The following is a 16,115-nucleotide window of genomic DNA, read 5'->3' as shown; positions in this document are numbered from 1 at the left end:
TCAATTTTGTTGTTTCACTTATTTATGCGTTCATTGGTTGCTTCCTATATATGCCCCAACTGGGGATTGAACCTACAACCCTGGCATAATCAGGACAATGTTCCAACCAGGTCAGTTGGTCAGTGGCAGGGCAACACCTTATGTTTTAAGAAGCCAACAGTTAACGAAATGTTGTCACATTGAGTCCTTTCCTTTTCATTCTTGGTAGCTAATATCACCTGCTTCATGCTGATTACTGTTAACTTGTATTTTTTAGAAGACATTTTCTATTTGACCACTTTTCCCCTAAGAAGTTCATTCACACACACACACACACACACACACACACACGCTGTGTTACGGGATTGAGAAGATCCATCCAGTTGAAGGGAACTACTGAAGGAGTTCATGGAGGAGGGAAAATTATTTCCCTACCCTTTTCTTGAAATGTATAGACAAGAAAAAGAGGTTCTTATTTTAATGAAATCAGACATCTTTAAAAGTATCTATGGGTCTTCAGAATCCTCTAGGAGACAAATTATTATTTCCATGTTATCTTTCTCATTGTTAACATTAGTTTCAGGAAGGTTAAATTATGTTACTGAGCTGTTTCTAGGTCCTATATGTATACTGTAATGGCAGAGTAAGCCATTTACTCTGACTTCTAACAGTGATCCAGACTTCTACCATATAACTTGTATAACGAAAATGTGTGGTGTATTTATATCCATTTTATTAAAATGTGAGGTAGGGCAGGAGAGGAGAGAAGCGCCGCGCTGGGTTCCATATCCAGCTCCAATATGAAGTTGCTGGGTGACCTTCCGCTTGCCCCTTCACTTCTCCAAGCGCCTCCCAAGGACGTCCAATCAGCGGAGGACTCTCTCAGGTCTAGTGTTTGCTCACTCTCTGCTTGACTTGCTTCCTTGCTCCTCAGAGAGCCAAGACTGTTTAGGAAATAAGATAAAAGACCACAAAGCTCTTTCTTAAACAACTGCCTAAAATGACTGATGAGTCTTCTGGGGGCCTGGGGCAGGGAGAGATCAACGAGTGCGGGGACCAGGGAGGCGAGGGCTTCCCCAGGGAGAGAGTCGAGCTGGGCCCAGAGGTTGGAGGAGAGGGGTTTCATGGTTTGTCTTGAAATTTTTCTGTCTCATCAGTCTGATCTCAAATCAGAAATCAGCTCTGATAGTAAAGGTCAAGAATATTTTAATACCGTGCTGTTTGGATAGAAATCTGATGAATAGACATTCTGAACTGATGCCAAACCACAAGAAAGCCCCAGTTCTGTGACACGGCCCATTTGTGGAACTGAATTCGCTCCCAGCCCCTTCAGAGGACCAGCTTTGCTTTGATAAGCTTAGGTTTTCTATCGTTATTTATTCCAGGGCCACTTTGTTTTTCCCTGCAGAGATTCTTGGGATATTTTCTACTTAATAATAGAGCCATGTCATTAAGATTCCTTGCAACATTGCTTCTATTCAGTTGGAGGCCTGGTCTGCTAAAACTTGACAGCCTGTCGTGTGCCGTGTCATAGTGCAGTTCAGCATGTGGTTTCTACCTTGTTTTGAAGGCTGTCTTTTTGTTTACTGTCACGCAGACCCTCACCGCCGGAGGAACAGCAGTGACAGCAGCGGATGCTCCTCATGGACTCTGCTGTGGCACTGGTGGCCTTACAGAGTCTGTGTTGGCAGACCCCGTCTTCCTCTTGATTTTAATAACTTTCTCAATGTTAATTTTTTTACTCAGTAGGAAAATTTAGAAAATGGAAAATCTCATCAAAGAGAAAATAACAGTGATCCAGACTTCAACATGCAGAGTTACTCACTCTTCACACGTTGGTTTATTTGCAGTCTATGCTTTTATCTTTCTTGTGTACTTCAATAATTTTTACTGTAAAAATGTAGTGTTTCTCCATTAACAAGCTGAGGCCTAGGTATTAGGTTTCTGTCTATTAACCTTGGGCAAGGTATTAATCAGGCTCTACTGCAATGCTGGATAACAAACAACCCCCCAAACTCAGTGGCTTGTAACAGTGACATTTAATTCTTACTTTGGTGTGTGGGCTGGCTGCAGTTTGAGCTTGGCTGGCTCAGCTGAACTAGGGTGGAGTTCAGGCTTCGTGTCTGGTCCACACATCACCATTTTAGGGCTTTGGCTGAAGGGACAACAACTACCTAGGGCATGCTTTTCTTTTGGCAGAGGGTGGCTGGTGGAAACTTGCCATACAGCCGAAGACCTTAGCTTAAAATCGGGGCATTGCCATTTCACCCTCATTCTGTTGATTAAATCAAGTCACTTTGGCCAAGCCTAATGTCAGTAAGGTGAAAAGGTGGGGGCATGGTGTATTGGTTTGGGTTTGCTAAAGCTGCTGTAACAAATACCACAGCTGGGTGGCTTGAACAACAGAAGTTTATTGGGTCATAGGTCTGGACGCTAGGAGTCTAAGGTCAAGGTGTCAGCAAGATTGGTATCTTTTGAGCCCTCTCTGTCTTTGGCTTGTAGGCAGCAGTCTTCTTCCTGTGTCCACAGGCTCTTTCCTTTGTGCTGATTTGTTCTGATATCCTCGTCTTAAAGGACATTAGTCATATTGGATTACAATCCTCACCTCATTTAACCTCACGTTTCTCTTTAAAGAATCTATTTCCAAATATAATCTCATTCTGAGGTTAGGACTTCAATATGCAAATTTTGGTGTGTGTGAGGGGGCACACGATTCAGCTTATAACACATGATGAAGGTGGAAAACAAAGGGAGGATTGTAGACAAAGAACACCCCAGGCACTTCAAGTGAGGCTCAGCTTTCTCATCTAAACAGGGGTAAGCATCTCTGTGTTATGGGTTTGTTGGGGATTGAATGAGAAAATGCAATTAAAGACCCTAGCGTGGAGGTGTAGGGATGGTTGTAATTCTCCCTCAAGTTGAATTAAAGCTAGCCTTCTCGGGCCACTTTCATTGTTCTTGTCCTCTGTGGGCAAGTTGGGAGTGCCAGGTGCTTCTCAGAATGGTCCCAACTTCCACAGCAGCTGTATGATCATGGAGTCTTTGTAGCAAAGCCAATGGTTACTCTTGGGTACGTTCTTAAACTTAAGCTAGTGTTAATTAATTAGAAAGAGAAATTGCTTCTCTGTCCACAGCAGCTTTGTTGTATACCCATTTCACATTGTTGTCTGGGTTGTAATTCATACTTTTGATAGCATTTCCAATGTGTAAAATTGGTTGTCTTGTAAATATCTTTTATGAAGAGTTCAATTATAAATAAACTACTGTAGCTGTTGAAAAAAAAAATCTGTGGCCTTAGTAACATCATGTTTTCATCCATGAGCTATGGCTCCAGCCTCCTTCCTTTACCACAAATATTTATGAAGACCTTTTGTGTCTTAACAGAGCTGTGAGCTTCAGGTTGGCATAAGGCATGGCCCTCTTCTCCCCAGACTGCACCGAATACCTGTGGAAAAAAATGAGCAATTCAGGGGGTCAGAGCAGGGTGTGTCCCTCTCTCTGCCTCTGTGTTCAAAGCCAGCAGCCTTACACTTTTTCAACCTCCTTTTGGTCTTCTCCCCTAGAATATTGTGCTAAGGAATGGTTCCGAGACCTTTGACTCCTGGAAGAAGCCCCCTCTGCCCGTGTACTCCCAGTTCTATTTCTTCAATGTCACCAACCCAGAGGAGATCCTCAGAGGGGAGATCCCTCGGTTAGAAGAAGTGGGGCCATATACCTACAGGTGAGTCCTGACCGCCTCCCTGCCTCCCTGCCGCAGTGGAAAGATGCAGTTCCTCCCCATCACCCCCCCCCCTCCAGAGGTGGACTGAGTCCTCCGCTTTTCCCAGGAACACCCCCTGGGTGCTGCATGGGGAACGCAGCTTTGATTACATCCGGGTGAGAAGGGCTTTGTGGCCTGGAGCTGAGTTTCAGCCTGTTACATTTATTTCTTATTTTATTATTCTTTAAAAAGATTTTAGTTATTTTTAGAGAGAAAGGAAGGGAGGGAGAAGGAGAGGGAGAGAAACATCAACTGGTTGCCTCTCTCACGTGCCCGAACCCGGGGACCTGGCTGAGGAAGCAGCCTGTTATGCTCAGAAATGCAGCTGCTTCTTCCTGAGTTGGTAGTGTGTGGTTATGGAGCCGTGAAGAGTGCCTTCTCTCCCCGATCCCTTTTAAGGATGCTCTGTGATTTTCTTTGGTGACTTCAAGAGCCTTCCTCAGTTTCCCTCCCCCACTTGTTTTAGACCAGTTCCTAAAATTCGTTACTGGTCTGCAGAAAGGCCTTCTAGTCTAATATTTGCTTCTTTCCCCACTCTCCTCCGTGCGGAAGACAAACAGTGGCCGTGTAGGTAAGTCTTGGGCAGTGACTACCAAGTCCAAATGCTGGGGAGTTAGAAGAATTGCTTTAGTAGTTTTTTCAAAGATCGTTAGAGGGAGGCGCTTGGGGATCTTATGGTTATGGCGCCCTCCCCGCTGTAGTATCCCTCCTCTCCCTCTGACAGGAGCCCCTCCCCTCACCCACCCCCACAGTAATCTTTACTGTAAAGTGTCTCCTTACCAAGTTTAAAAAAAAATGGTAGAGGGAAGCAGACAACAAGATCTTTCTTCTCCTGCTAAACTGTAAAAATTTCCCACAATCCTGTTGTAGTTGATTGCTCAATACATTGTTTTCTGACTGATTCACTTTGTAGGTATGAGTCAGTAGGATTCTCATTTGCTGGAACCTAGAGATAAAAATCCTGGTTTCTGCCTCAGGTAAAATTGCCCATTTTGAATCTTGACTTTGCTCTTTACTAGTTCTTTGGGCCTGGTCTTCCTTATCTATAAAGTAGAGATAAAAATAGGACCTGCATCACAGGATTGTTAGGATTAAATGAGACAATGAGTCAGTATTATAAAGTGCTTAGACTAGTGTAAGCCCATAATTAGTGTAATTGTTTGTTATTATCATTAGTCTTAGTGGATTGTCTTAGTTCTGTAAATCAATATACAGAATTGTAAAGATGAGTTCTGTGGTTACATAAAAGAATTTTTAAAAACCACTTAGGTCTTCGTTTTGAAAAGCATTTTTTTATTTTAATTTCTTTTCTTATGCCTAAAGAAACTCTATGTATAGCCCTGGCTGGCGCGGCTCAGTGGATTGAGCCCTGGGCTTCGAACCAAAGGGCCACAGGTTTGATTCCCAGTCAGGGCACATGCCTGTGTTGTGGGACAGGTCCCCAGTAGAGGGTGTGCGAGAAGCAACCACACATTGAGGTTTCTCTCCTTTTCTTCCTCACCGTCTGAAAATAAAATAAATAAATAAATATATAAAATCTTAAAAAAAAACAAAAGAAAGAAAGAAAGAAACCATGTACAGGGTAGAGCAGGTCTGTTCCACTCAGGAACAATAGAAATTGAACTAGGATCTGAGTGTCCTATTTGTTGGTTTTGCAATTTTAACCAATTTTTTAATTGTGATAAAAATTAATAGCATAAAATGTACCATCTTAACCATTCTTAAGTGTATAGTTCAAATGTTAGTTACAGTCACATTGTTGTGAAACAGAGATCCAGAACTTTTCCATCTTGCAGATCTGAAATTCTACACCATTAAATTGTTGCTGGTGGACGTGGGGTTCTTGCAGTACGGTAAAAGAAAGCATTTTCAGGGACCCACAAAAGAGGATGCGGTCTGGTGGTAAGATATATTCAGGAAGCTAAGTCAAAAGGATGACCCTCCAATCAATCAATCAATAAAAGGATGCTGCTCCAGTGCCCCATCTCTGTCCGTCCAGTCATGGAAAATCAGGGCCAGAAATAGAGTCAGTGTCCAGAGATCCTATGCCATATTAAAGCTTCATCCAGCGCAGCATCCAGCTGATTTAGCATGTGTTTCTAGCAGCAGCCTGATGCAGGGCTGAGGTATACAGGCTCCTACCTGGAGCCTGCATGTGGAGCCCACGCGGCCATCAGCCACGCGGCCATGGAGAGAGGATGCGTGGGTGCATGGGGTAAATGCAAATCACAAGCAAGAGTGGGAGAGAGAGCTTCTTTTTTCCCATTGGGACTATAACCAGCAGCTTTTTTCAAAATAGCCAATCAACTTCCCAACCTTTCGTGGGCTTTTTGTGGGTCCACTCTGTAGTTAGACTGACAGGCCTCTGTGGTCCAGCACCTACTGCAGCGTACCCCTAACAATGTGGTGCTGAAGTGGGGAGGGGGGAGTGTTAACCCCCTTGGAGGAACAATGTTGAGATTCCCCCTGTGGTGTGTGAAGCTGTAGCTTCCTGGTGAAGCAAACAGGCTCGTGCTCCCTAGTTTATTAAGCTCAATGTCTAATTCCCTTTGCTCTCTTCTTATTAATAACTATTTAACTACCTACAGTAACAAAAACACTCCCCCTTTCCACCTCCCCCAGCCCCTAGGGGCCACGGCTATAGATTCCTTATGTAAGTGCAATCATACATGTTTTTTTGCTGTTTTTGTTTTTTTAACTACGTTTCTTTGGATGACTGAGAACTAAAGAACAACCTTCAGAGTTTTCCCTCTGGGTCTCCTGGACCTGTTCCTTTGGTCATAGCCCTCATCTTCTGAGAAAAAGACATGGGTTCTAATTATCATTCAGAGAGACCCAGCAGGCTTCCATTAAAACACAGGCCATTGTGTTCACTGGCTTAATGTGCCATTGCAGATGTGGCTATGGGAATAAATAAATCCCAGAAGTAAAACAATGTCCAACTCTTAGCATGCACCCTCTGCGTTTCCATTTTAGGGGGACTTAAACTTATTGGTGAGGCAAGCCCAGGCACACCTCACAGGGGCGCCCGACTCAGGGTCCATGGGTCCCTCAGGGGCCCCTGGATAGTATCCAAGGGGGTCTGTGACTTGGGTGGGAAGAAAAGTACATTTTATTTTCACAAAGCACTCATTAAAATTTAGCATTTTCTTTGAGTGTAAATGTAGGCAACAAACCACAGTGCTGTTTGCAGGTCCCGCGGCTTTGCCACTAATGGAAGCACAGATATTGTTGTGCCTCGTGATAGGTGTTGCTCAAAACGTTCACGTTCATGAATACCTCATAATTATAATAATTGTTAGACTCCTGCTCCATCTTATTTAAAATGTCAATAAAGATGCACACATGTTGCCGTATCACAGATTTCTAGATGATACCTGTGTTTCGGTCATTGCTTGCCTTTGCAGTCTTGGGGATTTTATTTTCTGTGAGAACAGGGATCTGAGCAACGGTCCATAGGCTTTACCACACGTGGGGGCCAGGGCACAGGGAAGCTTCAGAGCAGATCCAGGAGGTTGGAGGCAGGTTGGTCACTCTTGACCGTTTCACTTTTGCCTGCAGTTTTCCTGCCTCGAGTTTTTCTCCCTGTTCTGGTCTCTCTTCCATTCCCCTGCCAGAGTGATTTCCAAAGGAAACTCCTGACATTTCCTTCCCCTCCCTGCCCAGGGCCCTGGGGACTCCCTGTGTGATGGCCAGGGCCTGAGCAGTCTGGCTCCTTCTGTTTACCCGGCCCCTTTATTTTATTATTTATTGCAATAATTTTATTTTTTTGTCACGTGCAACCTGGAATTTTATGCTCTAACCAAAACTATTCCACAGAAATTTAACATTTGCCACATATATAACTGAACATTTTCTAGTAGCCACACTTAAAAAAGTAAAAAGAAGCAGGAGAAATTAATTTTGATATTTTATTTACCCCGATACCATCCAAAATAGTATCATTTCAACATGTAATGTGAAAAAAAAAAGTCCTGTTCCCTTCAAAGGTTTGATATTCAAGTCTATTTTCTTAAAGTACTTTTTTTTTACATTTAATTTCTTAAGGATCTAATTGCCTCCTTGCAATTTAGCAAAGGTAGGAACTTTGTTTAAACTTTCAAATTCTGTCCCTGTTAGTCCTTTGATCCTTTACACATCTCTAAGCCAAGCCAAATAAAAATTTTAATATTAAAGAGAGAGAAAATTTAGAGATTCCATGGTTATTGTTTCCATTATTTCTTTCTTTCTTTCTCTCTTTCTTTCTTTCTTTCTGTCTTTCTTTCTTTCTTTTTTTCCTTTTGCCTTTTGTGACTGGCTTCTTGTATTCAGCATGATGTTTTCAAGGTTCATCTATGTTGTAGCATGCATCACTACTTCATTCCTTTGTTTTTAAATCTTCACCCAAGAACACTTGTTTTCTTTTTTTAAATATATTTTATTGATTATGCTATTACAGTTGTCCCATTTTTTTTTTTTTTTTTTTTTTGCCCCTTTATCCCCCTCTGTCCTGTATCCCCTTTCCCTCCGGCATTCCCCACCTTAGTTCATATCCATGGGTTGTGCAAATATATTCTTTGGCTTCTCCATTTCCTACACTATTCTTAACCTCCCCCTATTTTGTGCCTATCATTTATGCTTCTTATGCCCTGTACATTTTCTCCCACTCTCTCCTCTCCCCGTTCCTGCTGATAACCCTCCATGTGATCTCCATTTCTGTGATTCTGTTCCTGTTCTAGTTGTTGGTGAAGTTCCCATAAGACTCTCAGCTGATTTCTCAAAAGAAACCTTACAGGCAAGAAGGGGCTGGAAAGAAGTATTCGAAGTAATGACAGGCAAGGACGTACATCCAAGGTTACCCTATCCAGCAAAGCTACCATTTAGAATGGAAGGGCAGCCCCAGCTGGTGTGGCTCAGTGGATTGTGTGCTGGCCTATCAATCAAGGGGTCACCCGTTGATTCCCAGTCGAGTCATGTGCCTGGGTTGCAGGCCAGGTCCCCGGTGGGGGCGGGAAGCGGGGCTCACGAGAGGCAACCACACATTGATATTTTGCTCCCTCTGTTTCTCCCTCCCTTCCCCTCTCTCTAAAAATAAATAAATAAAATATTTTTTAAAAAAAGAATGGAGGGGTAGAAAAAGTGCTTCCCAGATAAGGTCAAGTTAAAGGAGTTCATCATCACCACGCCCTTATTGTATGAAACGTTAAAGGAACTTACCTAAGAAAAAGAAGATCAAAACTATGAACAGTAAAATGACAACAAACTCACAACTATCAAGAACTGAACCTAAAATACAAAAACAAAAACAATCCATTATTATATTTTCTTACTCAAAAAGTAAGAAAAATAGATAAAGATTTCCCCCCACCTTCCTGTCCTGTACAAAAGGTGGTGCCCAGGCACTTGTGAGTGTCCAATGCACATGGCAGTCCTGAGTGACTTGCCTGGCTGGGCCAGGGTAACGCTCCGAGGACAGATGACCGTGTCCATCTTCAGGAGTGAAGTTGTTCCTCAGTATCCTGCTTTGGGCGCTCAGTGTTCAGCCTCTCACTTAGTTGGCACGGCCGTGGTAATGGAAAACTAAATCCAGATGCTGCTCAGCTCCCTCCTGGTGGCCTGCTTCCCTTGCGCTGCCCTTTCATCCACCCTGTGATTTCACATCTCCGATGATCTGGGTGCTCCGTTGATCCCGCCTCGCCCTGAGCCTGCAGGCTGCTCTTTCTAAATCACCTCCACCATGTGTCATCCTCACCCATGACCAGTTTCCTCACGCCTTCACCTCCAAAACACATCCTGTGCTGTCATCCCGTGCTGCCTGCCCTGGAGGTCCCCCCGCCCCCAGCCTGGGGAAACCTGCTCCATCTAGAACCAACCCAGATATGTTCCTGCACGATGACGCCTTCCTCAGGACCCCCATTCCAGTGGCCGCGCCTCCCTCCGCTGGGTGTCCTGCCAGCACCTGGAGGTCAGCTTTGGAGCACTTTCCAGGTGTGAGGCAGTCATTTAGATGCAAGTCTCCCTGCTGTACCATGGATTCTTTCAGGATAGGAACACAGTGTTAACAGTTCTCCACTGAGAGAGCTTAGCACGTAATATTAGTAGCTAAACTCTTAGTATGTGCCAAATAGTGTTTTAGCTGGATGACATGCTTATGCGAATTTAATTCTCACAACAGTACAAGGAAGCTATGTTATTATCTCCACTTTACTGATGAGGAAACTGAGGCACAGAAGCAATGAGTATCTTACCCTTATTCACAGAGCTAGTAATGGATGAAGCCAGAACTGAATGCAAAATCTGGCAGTCAGATTTTAACCTGCACTTTACCCACTGTGCCCGGTCACTTCTGATAGCAATCTCAGCTAAGCATCAGATGAATGAAGAACTAAAAAGATGAAAGATAAGGATTATATTATAGTATTGTGCATGTTTACTTTATCCAAAATCTCTGCAATATTGAACAGATAGATGTTAATTTTCCAACTAATTAAAATTACTCCTTTTGATTTTCTTATCTCAGGCTATTCTTTGCCTTCTGTGACGGTGAGATTTTATTTAAGCATTCAGGAGTGTACATTTTTTTTCTTTTAAAAAATGATTTAAAATGAAATATCTCTAAAATCAATCAGGTATTTTCCTGCCTGATGAAATAGTTCATGGATCATAACTCAACTCTTTCTTAATGACTGGGGCCGCCATTGTGAGTAACAAATACTAAGTTATACTTTGAGCCTGTGACTTCCTGGGACCTTCAACATCGGTAGGATTTTTCAGCATCTACTAAGTACCAGGGACCATACCCGGCACTTTCAAGTACGGATCCTGAATCAATTATCTAGGCGTAAGATTTCCTTTGCCTTTAGGGGGAAAAAAAAAGTTTCTCTTTCTAGAAACTTCTTTGGTCTTGTCTGATACTGTAAAGCAGTGATTGATCGCTTCTTGCTCTCAGTCTGCTGTTCACCAGGAGGCTGCCCTGCTTCTAGCTGAACGCTGTTGACCAGCTATGGGGGAGATTTGGGTAACCAGACTTGCTGATGTTGTGGCATCCCTAGAGTTGCCAGAGGGACCGGGGCACTTGGAAGGAGAAGCGTTTTAGGTTTCCTCTGATTACAGGTCCCCCTGATGATATGGCTCTATGTTGTTCTGAGAGGGAGGCCTCTCGCCATCTCTCTCCTTGATTTTCTTGGCCTCTGCAGAGCGGGAGGCCATTTCTGACAGCCCAGTGGCACGGTCTTCCCTCAGTGACCGCTCTGCAAAGGCCACATGTCAGTCATGCCTCCAAGCGGCTGATGGTTGAGGGGAAGTCATGTGGTTGGCGCTGAGTGACCTGTCATGGCCCCTTGGTGCCTGCCAAGTGAGTTAAATATGTTAGTGGTTGGGGAAGCCAGGGCTTTGACTTGTTGAAATTTATTGAGAAACCCAGTCGAGTTACAAGGCTTAAAATGATTGGAGCCCCTCATGTTCAGTTTCCCTTTAAAACTTGAGCCATAAAAAAAGCCTTTTAAAAGTCATCTCCAAAGTCAGTACCCATAAATACACACAAGTGCTGCAGGGTCTAGGGTTGGAATTATTCAGGCCTCCAGGTTCATGCCCCAGGACTCAGTGAAAAATAAATGTTAAAAAAGCCTTAGCAAGGTCATCGGGTTTCGTCATTAATCAGAAAACTTGGCAGCGTCCATCCCTGGGTTTCTGGACTGACGTTGAATCCCAGCTCTTTGCTCCCTGGCCCGGCTTTCTTTGCGTGCCAAGAGCTCACCCTGGGGTCACTTTTCCTACTTCTAGTTCCTTAGTGGTCAGCTAGGCAAGCATGGGGTTCTGGGCACTGCTTCTAAACGGGTACACCTAGAAAAGGCTTTCCCTTCTCGCCTTGGCTGCAGGAGGCTCTGGAACGGAAGTGAGGAGGATCGCCCCTCTGCAGACACCAGCCTTGGCAGAGGCAGGGATATTTGCCTTTGAAATTTTCTCTTCTCCTCCAGTTTCTAACCCTTCTCTTTGCATTAACTTCTCTGTAGAGTCAAGGAAAACCTTGGACTTGAAGTCAGGGGACCAGGATTCTAAACCCTGCTCTGCCACCTCCTGGTTAGTCCTGGGCTAGTTACTTTATCTGAGTCTCCCTTTCCCATCTATAAAAAGACTGGGTGATGCTTTCTCTATGAGGGGGCTTTTGTTGCAAGCCAAAGAAGCTACCTCTGGCCAATTTAAATAAGAAGAAAATTTATTTGAAGGCTATAACGTGGGCTAAGCATCCCAATTTGCAGCCCAGAAGAAAGAGGCAGGGTCCGGGGCTGCTTCAAGGACCCGCATCTCCGGAGCAGTAGGACCCTCGCCTCGTGTGCGCCTCCTGGAGGAAACCGGTATTTCGACGCTCCCTTGGGCGCTCAAGAGGCAGAAGACCAGGGAGAAGAACTGGTCGAGGGGAGCCTGGGTCCCACACCGCTGCCCAGTGCAGGAGAGGAAAGGACATCAGGGCTCTGACCCAAAAGGAGGGGAGTGAATGTCTAACAAAGGAAAGGCCACCGCAGATACCCCCAACTGCAAGTTTCACAAGTGTTTTAACACAGTGGTGTCTAGCAGATTTTGTATGTATTCCTTGTGAATATATTTTGGGTCCAACCCCTAACCCACAAGGGAGTTCATTGGCTTTGATTCTCTGGTCAAGGTGATCCTTGACCCTTGTGTTTTCCAAATTGTGGGGGAAAAGAATGAAAACGACATTTTTTTTTAGAAGACTCTATCCTGAGCCTCATTTCCTTCTCACATTATAGTTTTAATCACTGGTCTTTACAAGGTCAGTGTTTGCACTCTCTCTTTCTAATGGTTAAATGGGCAATAGTATATTGAAAATAACCTTGATACTGAAAGAAGAGGAAAATATTGCTTTTTAAAGTAGTGAGTATTTTCAAACAAAATTCATTTCTTTCTTTTAGGGAAATCAGAAACAAAGCAGATATTCAGTTTGGAGATAATGGAACAACAATATCTGCTGTTAGCAACAAGGCCTATGTTTTTGTACGAGACCAATCCGTTGGAGACGCCAAAACTGATTTAATTAGAACAGTAAATATTCCTGCAGTGGTAAGTAAGCATTTTAAGTACCATTACTGTGGGTCTGAGAAGACAGGAAAAAAGCAAACTGAAGGTTATTAGGACTTTACATTTAGGAGCTAAGTTATGTTAAAAATATACATAAATAAAAAGAAAATAATATTTTCCCGTGCCCTTCTTTAAAGTTTATTTTAGATGTTTTCCTGAGGCCTTTCAAACAAGGTCTTTCCAAATGGTGACAAATGCAAATTTTAAGATTTTTTTTTTTTCACAATTTCTTGCTGAGTGTTCAGGATCAGCACTTGTGTAAATAAAAGTGTCTCTAGGATTTTTTTTTTTGAGTAGCTAATAATTTCAAAAGTATTTATTTGCCCCTTGTTTTGGTTGAGAAACTCTAGCAATAGAATTTACATACCACTTCCTAATTCAGATTTCTACCTTATATTTTTTTAATTCTCAAAATATATATTGACTGTCTCCATTCCAAATAGTAGAGACTGGGCTGTTGATTATAGCATAGGGCGATTTAATTGGGCTTTGATTATGGTGGCAATTCCATCTAGTAATAACACACTTGACACTCAGGAAATTTTTCTGTTCACCTACACCCACCCCCACTGAGGCTCCCATTCTAACTCCTAGTTGACCGCTCCATTTGCAGCTGGACACACATGGTGGATCCAGGACCTAGAAGACATTAGATCCCAGATCTGGCCCTGCCCTGGTACTGCCTAGTGGCGCAGTTTACCAGGGCCCCAGCCTCTGGGCTCTATCAGGAGGAAGATGGTGCCACCTTGTGGCCAAAGATGCCAATGTAATTACAGGAGTTGTTCCCCTTCTGCATTGCGAGGATACTAAGCTCACAGTTAAAAATTAATACTGAGAAAGGATAGTAACAGTAAAGAGTTTTATCTTATACATGCAGCCAGAGAGGAGCTCACTGGCCATTTTTTCAGCTTTAATCTCAACACTTCCAGCTCCCTTAGCTGAAGGCTCAGCGGGAGAATGGGGTGGGCACGCTGCTCTCTGAATTTGCCTGTGCTTTCCAGACCGCCATGGAATGGGCCCACCAGGGCTTCATCCAGATGCTCATCCAGGCGCTGTTAAAGGCGTACCAGCAGAACTTCTTTGTGACGCACACAGTCCACGATTTGCTCTGGGGCTACAGAGATGAGCTCTTGGCCCTCATCCACCCTTTCAGACCCGATATCTCTCCCTATTTTGGCTTGTACTATGGGGTAAGTGGATTTTTCTTTTCAAAGCCTCTGGGTTCATTTCAGGGGGCATCCTAAACCAGATTTCATCCTCGCTTTGGGTTTCTTCTAGGAGAAGACCAAAATTGCCTAGAATTCTCGATGTCTTGTACAGTTTGTGGAAAATAAGTCTTTTAATGTGTGTGTGTGGCGCAGGGCCGGCGGCGGGGGTGGGGGGCTTCTCCCACAAGATGCTGCCCTCACTGACTGAGAATGAGTGGAGCTATGAAAACGCATAGTGTGGCTGTGCCATTAATCGGGGCTATCATTCAAAGTATCATCCATTTTTGTGTTCAATGCCAAGTCTCATTTTGATGATTTGGGGACCACTGCATCTCTACAGGGCCCCATTAGTGAGAAGCCCTGTGCCATTGCTCAGTTAAATTAGTACCTTATTGGATTTCTTACATCCAGTGGGGGTGGGGGGGTAAAAACGAGATTTATTAGAATTGGGGGGCCTAGATTTGCATTTTTACTTCTTAATTTAGTAACTATGGGACTTTTCTGAACTACAGTTTCATCATTTCTAACTTGAGACTAGGAAGTACTCATACTTCAAAGCGTGTTTTGAAAAGGCTAAGTGAGAAATCCATTAAAATGATTTGCATACTATGAGTGAGTTGCAATACACATTTCAGGGACCATTATTCTCCCCTGCCCCCACCATGACTGGCTCAAAAAATGACCTTGATTGAATATGAATGACTGGTATGTGTTTTCATTTTGGAGCCAAATAAGTTCTCTGTAGTATTGTTGGGGGGGGGGGCGGGGAAATGGCAATGTTTTTGTTCAGTTTTTCATCTTCTTTAGCCAAATACTCTTTAGCCAGTAGCACAGAAGTTCACTCAGTGACCAGGGTAGGCTGTGAGGTTGTGCATCTTCACCGGCACCCACTGTTCTGCACCCGCCCAATCCCCACCTCAAATCTTTCCTTAATCCTAGAGGGTTCTGCCAAAATTCCTCTGGGGTACGCCAGGCCCGTATGCCTGTCCCACCGGCTCAGCCTTAGTGAACACTGTCAAACACTTTTCCTTTGAAGACTTAAATGACGAAACAGCCAAATAATGGGGAGGGACAGGGTGTGAGCATGAATAGGATGAGGTGAATTCACAGAGCTCCTGAGAAAAAGGGAACTGATCAAGTATCAGATAATCTTACTTGTATATTGCAAGGCCAATCAGCATATCTGTACCCACTGATTTCAGGGTGCCTCTGTTCTTCTTGATATAAGAGAGGTCAAGCACCCCCCACTGAGTGTGGGCTCTCTGATTTATAAAACTAGTTGTTGGAACATGTCTTTGACAAGTCAGCCAGTTTAGCCAGTTCTACCTGGAGGATGGATGTTGTTTGTGTTATGCCAGTGGTATGAATTTGTGGTCAGATCCTCAGAACGTTTCTCATACCTCCTGAGGTGATATGTCCCTTGTATCCAATTCACATCCCTGCCTCAATAATGTAAAACCTATTTATCACTGCTTGTCCTCAAATAAAAGTTCTAGCAAGAGACAGGGAAGCACCACATTGAGTGTCTGATTCTAGGGCAGATAACAGCTGGGGAGAACCCTCTTTGAGTTACTCTGAAACATTTAAATGCTTAACCACTTAGCCACATCTGAGTAAAGTGGAAGACTTCAAAAAGCAACATACATGCATTTTTAAAATTGGTGGTTCGGCCTTTTTTTATGTGATATATTTGAATTTTCAACCAAGCTATGTTCACACAGGGCTCTTAAAGAAGAGTCCTATCTCATTTCTGAAAGTCACATAAAATGTCATATGTGGAACATCACATGACTTTATTATGTATGTGGACCATGTTGACATATTGGCATAGTTGGCAAAATAATGTTAAGTACCAAAAAGAAGAGCCCAAGTAAGTAGGCAAAAAACACGAAAAGAGAATTCACAAAGGGTATCATGTTTTTTAAGGTATAACTGAATGATACGAAAAGGAGTTCAACCTCAGCAAACACAGAAATGCAAAAGGAGACAAGAAACCATTTCTTTTGTTCCACGAGTTAGCGAAATTTAACAAAAGTCATTTAGGAAATGTAAACTGATTTATCTTGCTATTTCCACCACTTTCCAGCTGGGTGACC

General features: G+C 43.5%; 1 protein-coding gene across 1 annotated transcript in view; it reads left to right on the top strand.

Annotated features, from left to right (window-relative positions):
* Positions 1-16,115, top strand: part of SCARB2 (scavenger receptor class B member 2) — a 56,002-nt gene that overhangs the window by 13,152 nt on the left and 26,735 nt on the right. Inside the window, exons 2-4 of the mRNA XM_054591809.1 lie at positions 3,543-3,700; positions 12,646-12,793; positions 13,813-14,001. Of these exons, the coding sequence (XP_054447784.1) occupies positions 3,543-3,700; positions 12,646-12,793; positions 13,813-14,001 (495 nt within the window). The remainder of the gene's footprint in view (positions 1-3,542; positions 3,701-12,645; positions 12,794-13,812; positions 14,002-16,115) is intronic.

This window comes from Pteronotus mesoamericanus, unplaced genomic scaffold (assembly GCF_021234165.1).
Source record: "Pteronotus mesoamericanus isolate MK-2021 breed Mesoamerican mustached bat unplaced genomic scaffold, CSHL_Meso_final contig_130, whole genome shotgun sequence".
In the NCBI taxonomy this organism is placed as follows: Eukaryota; Metazoa; Chordata; class Mammalia; order Chiroptera; family Mormoopidae; genus Pteronotus; species Pteronotus mesoamericanus.
The sequence above is the reverse complement of the archived record's forward strand: the minus strand, read 5'-3'. Positions and strand labels throughout refer to the sequence as shown.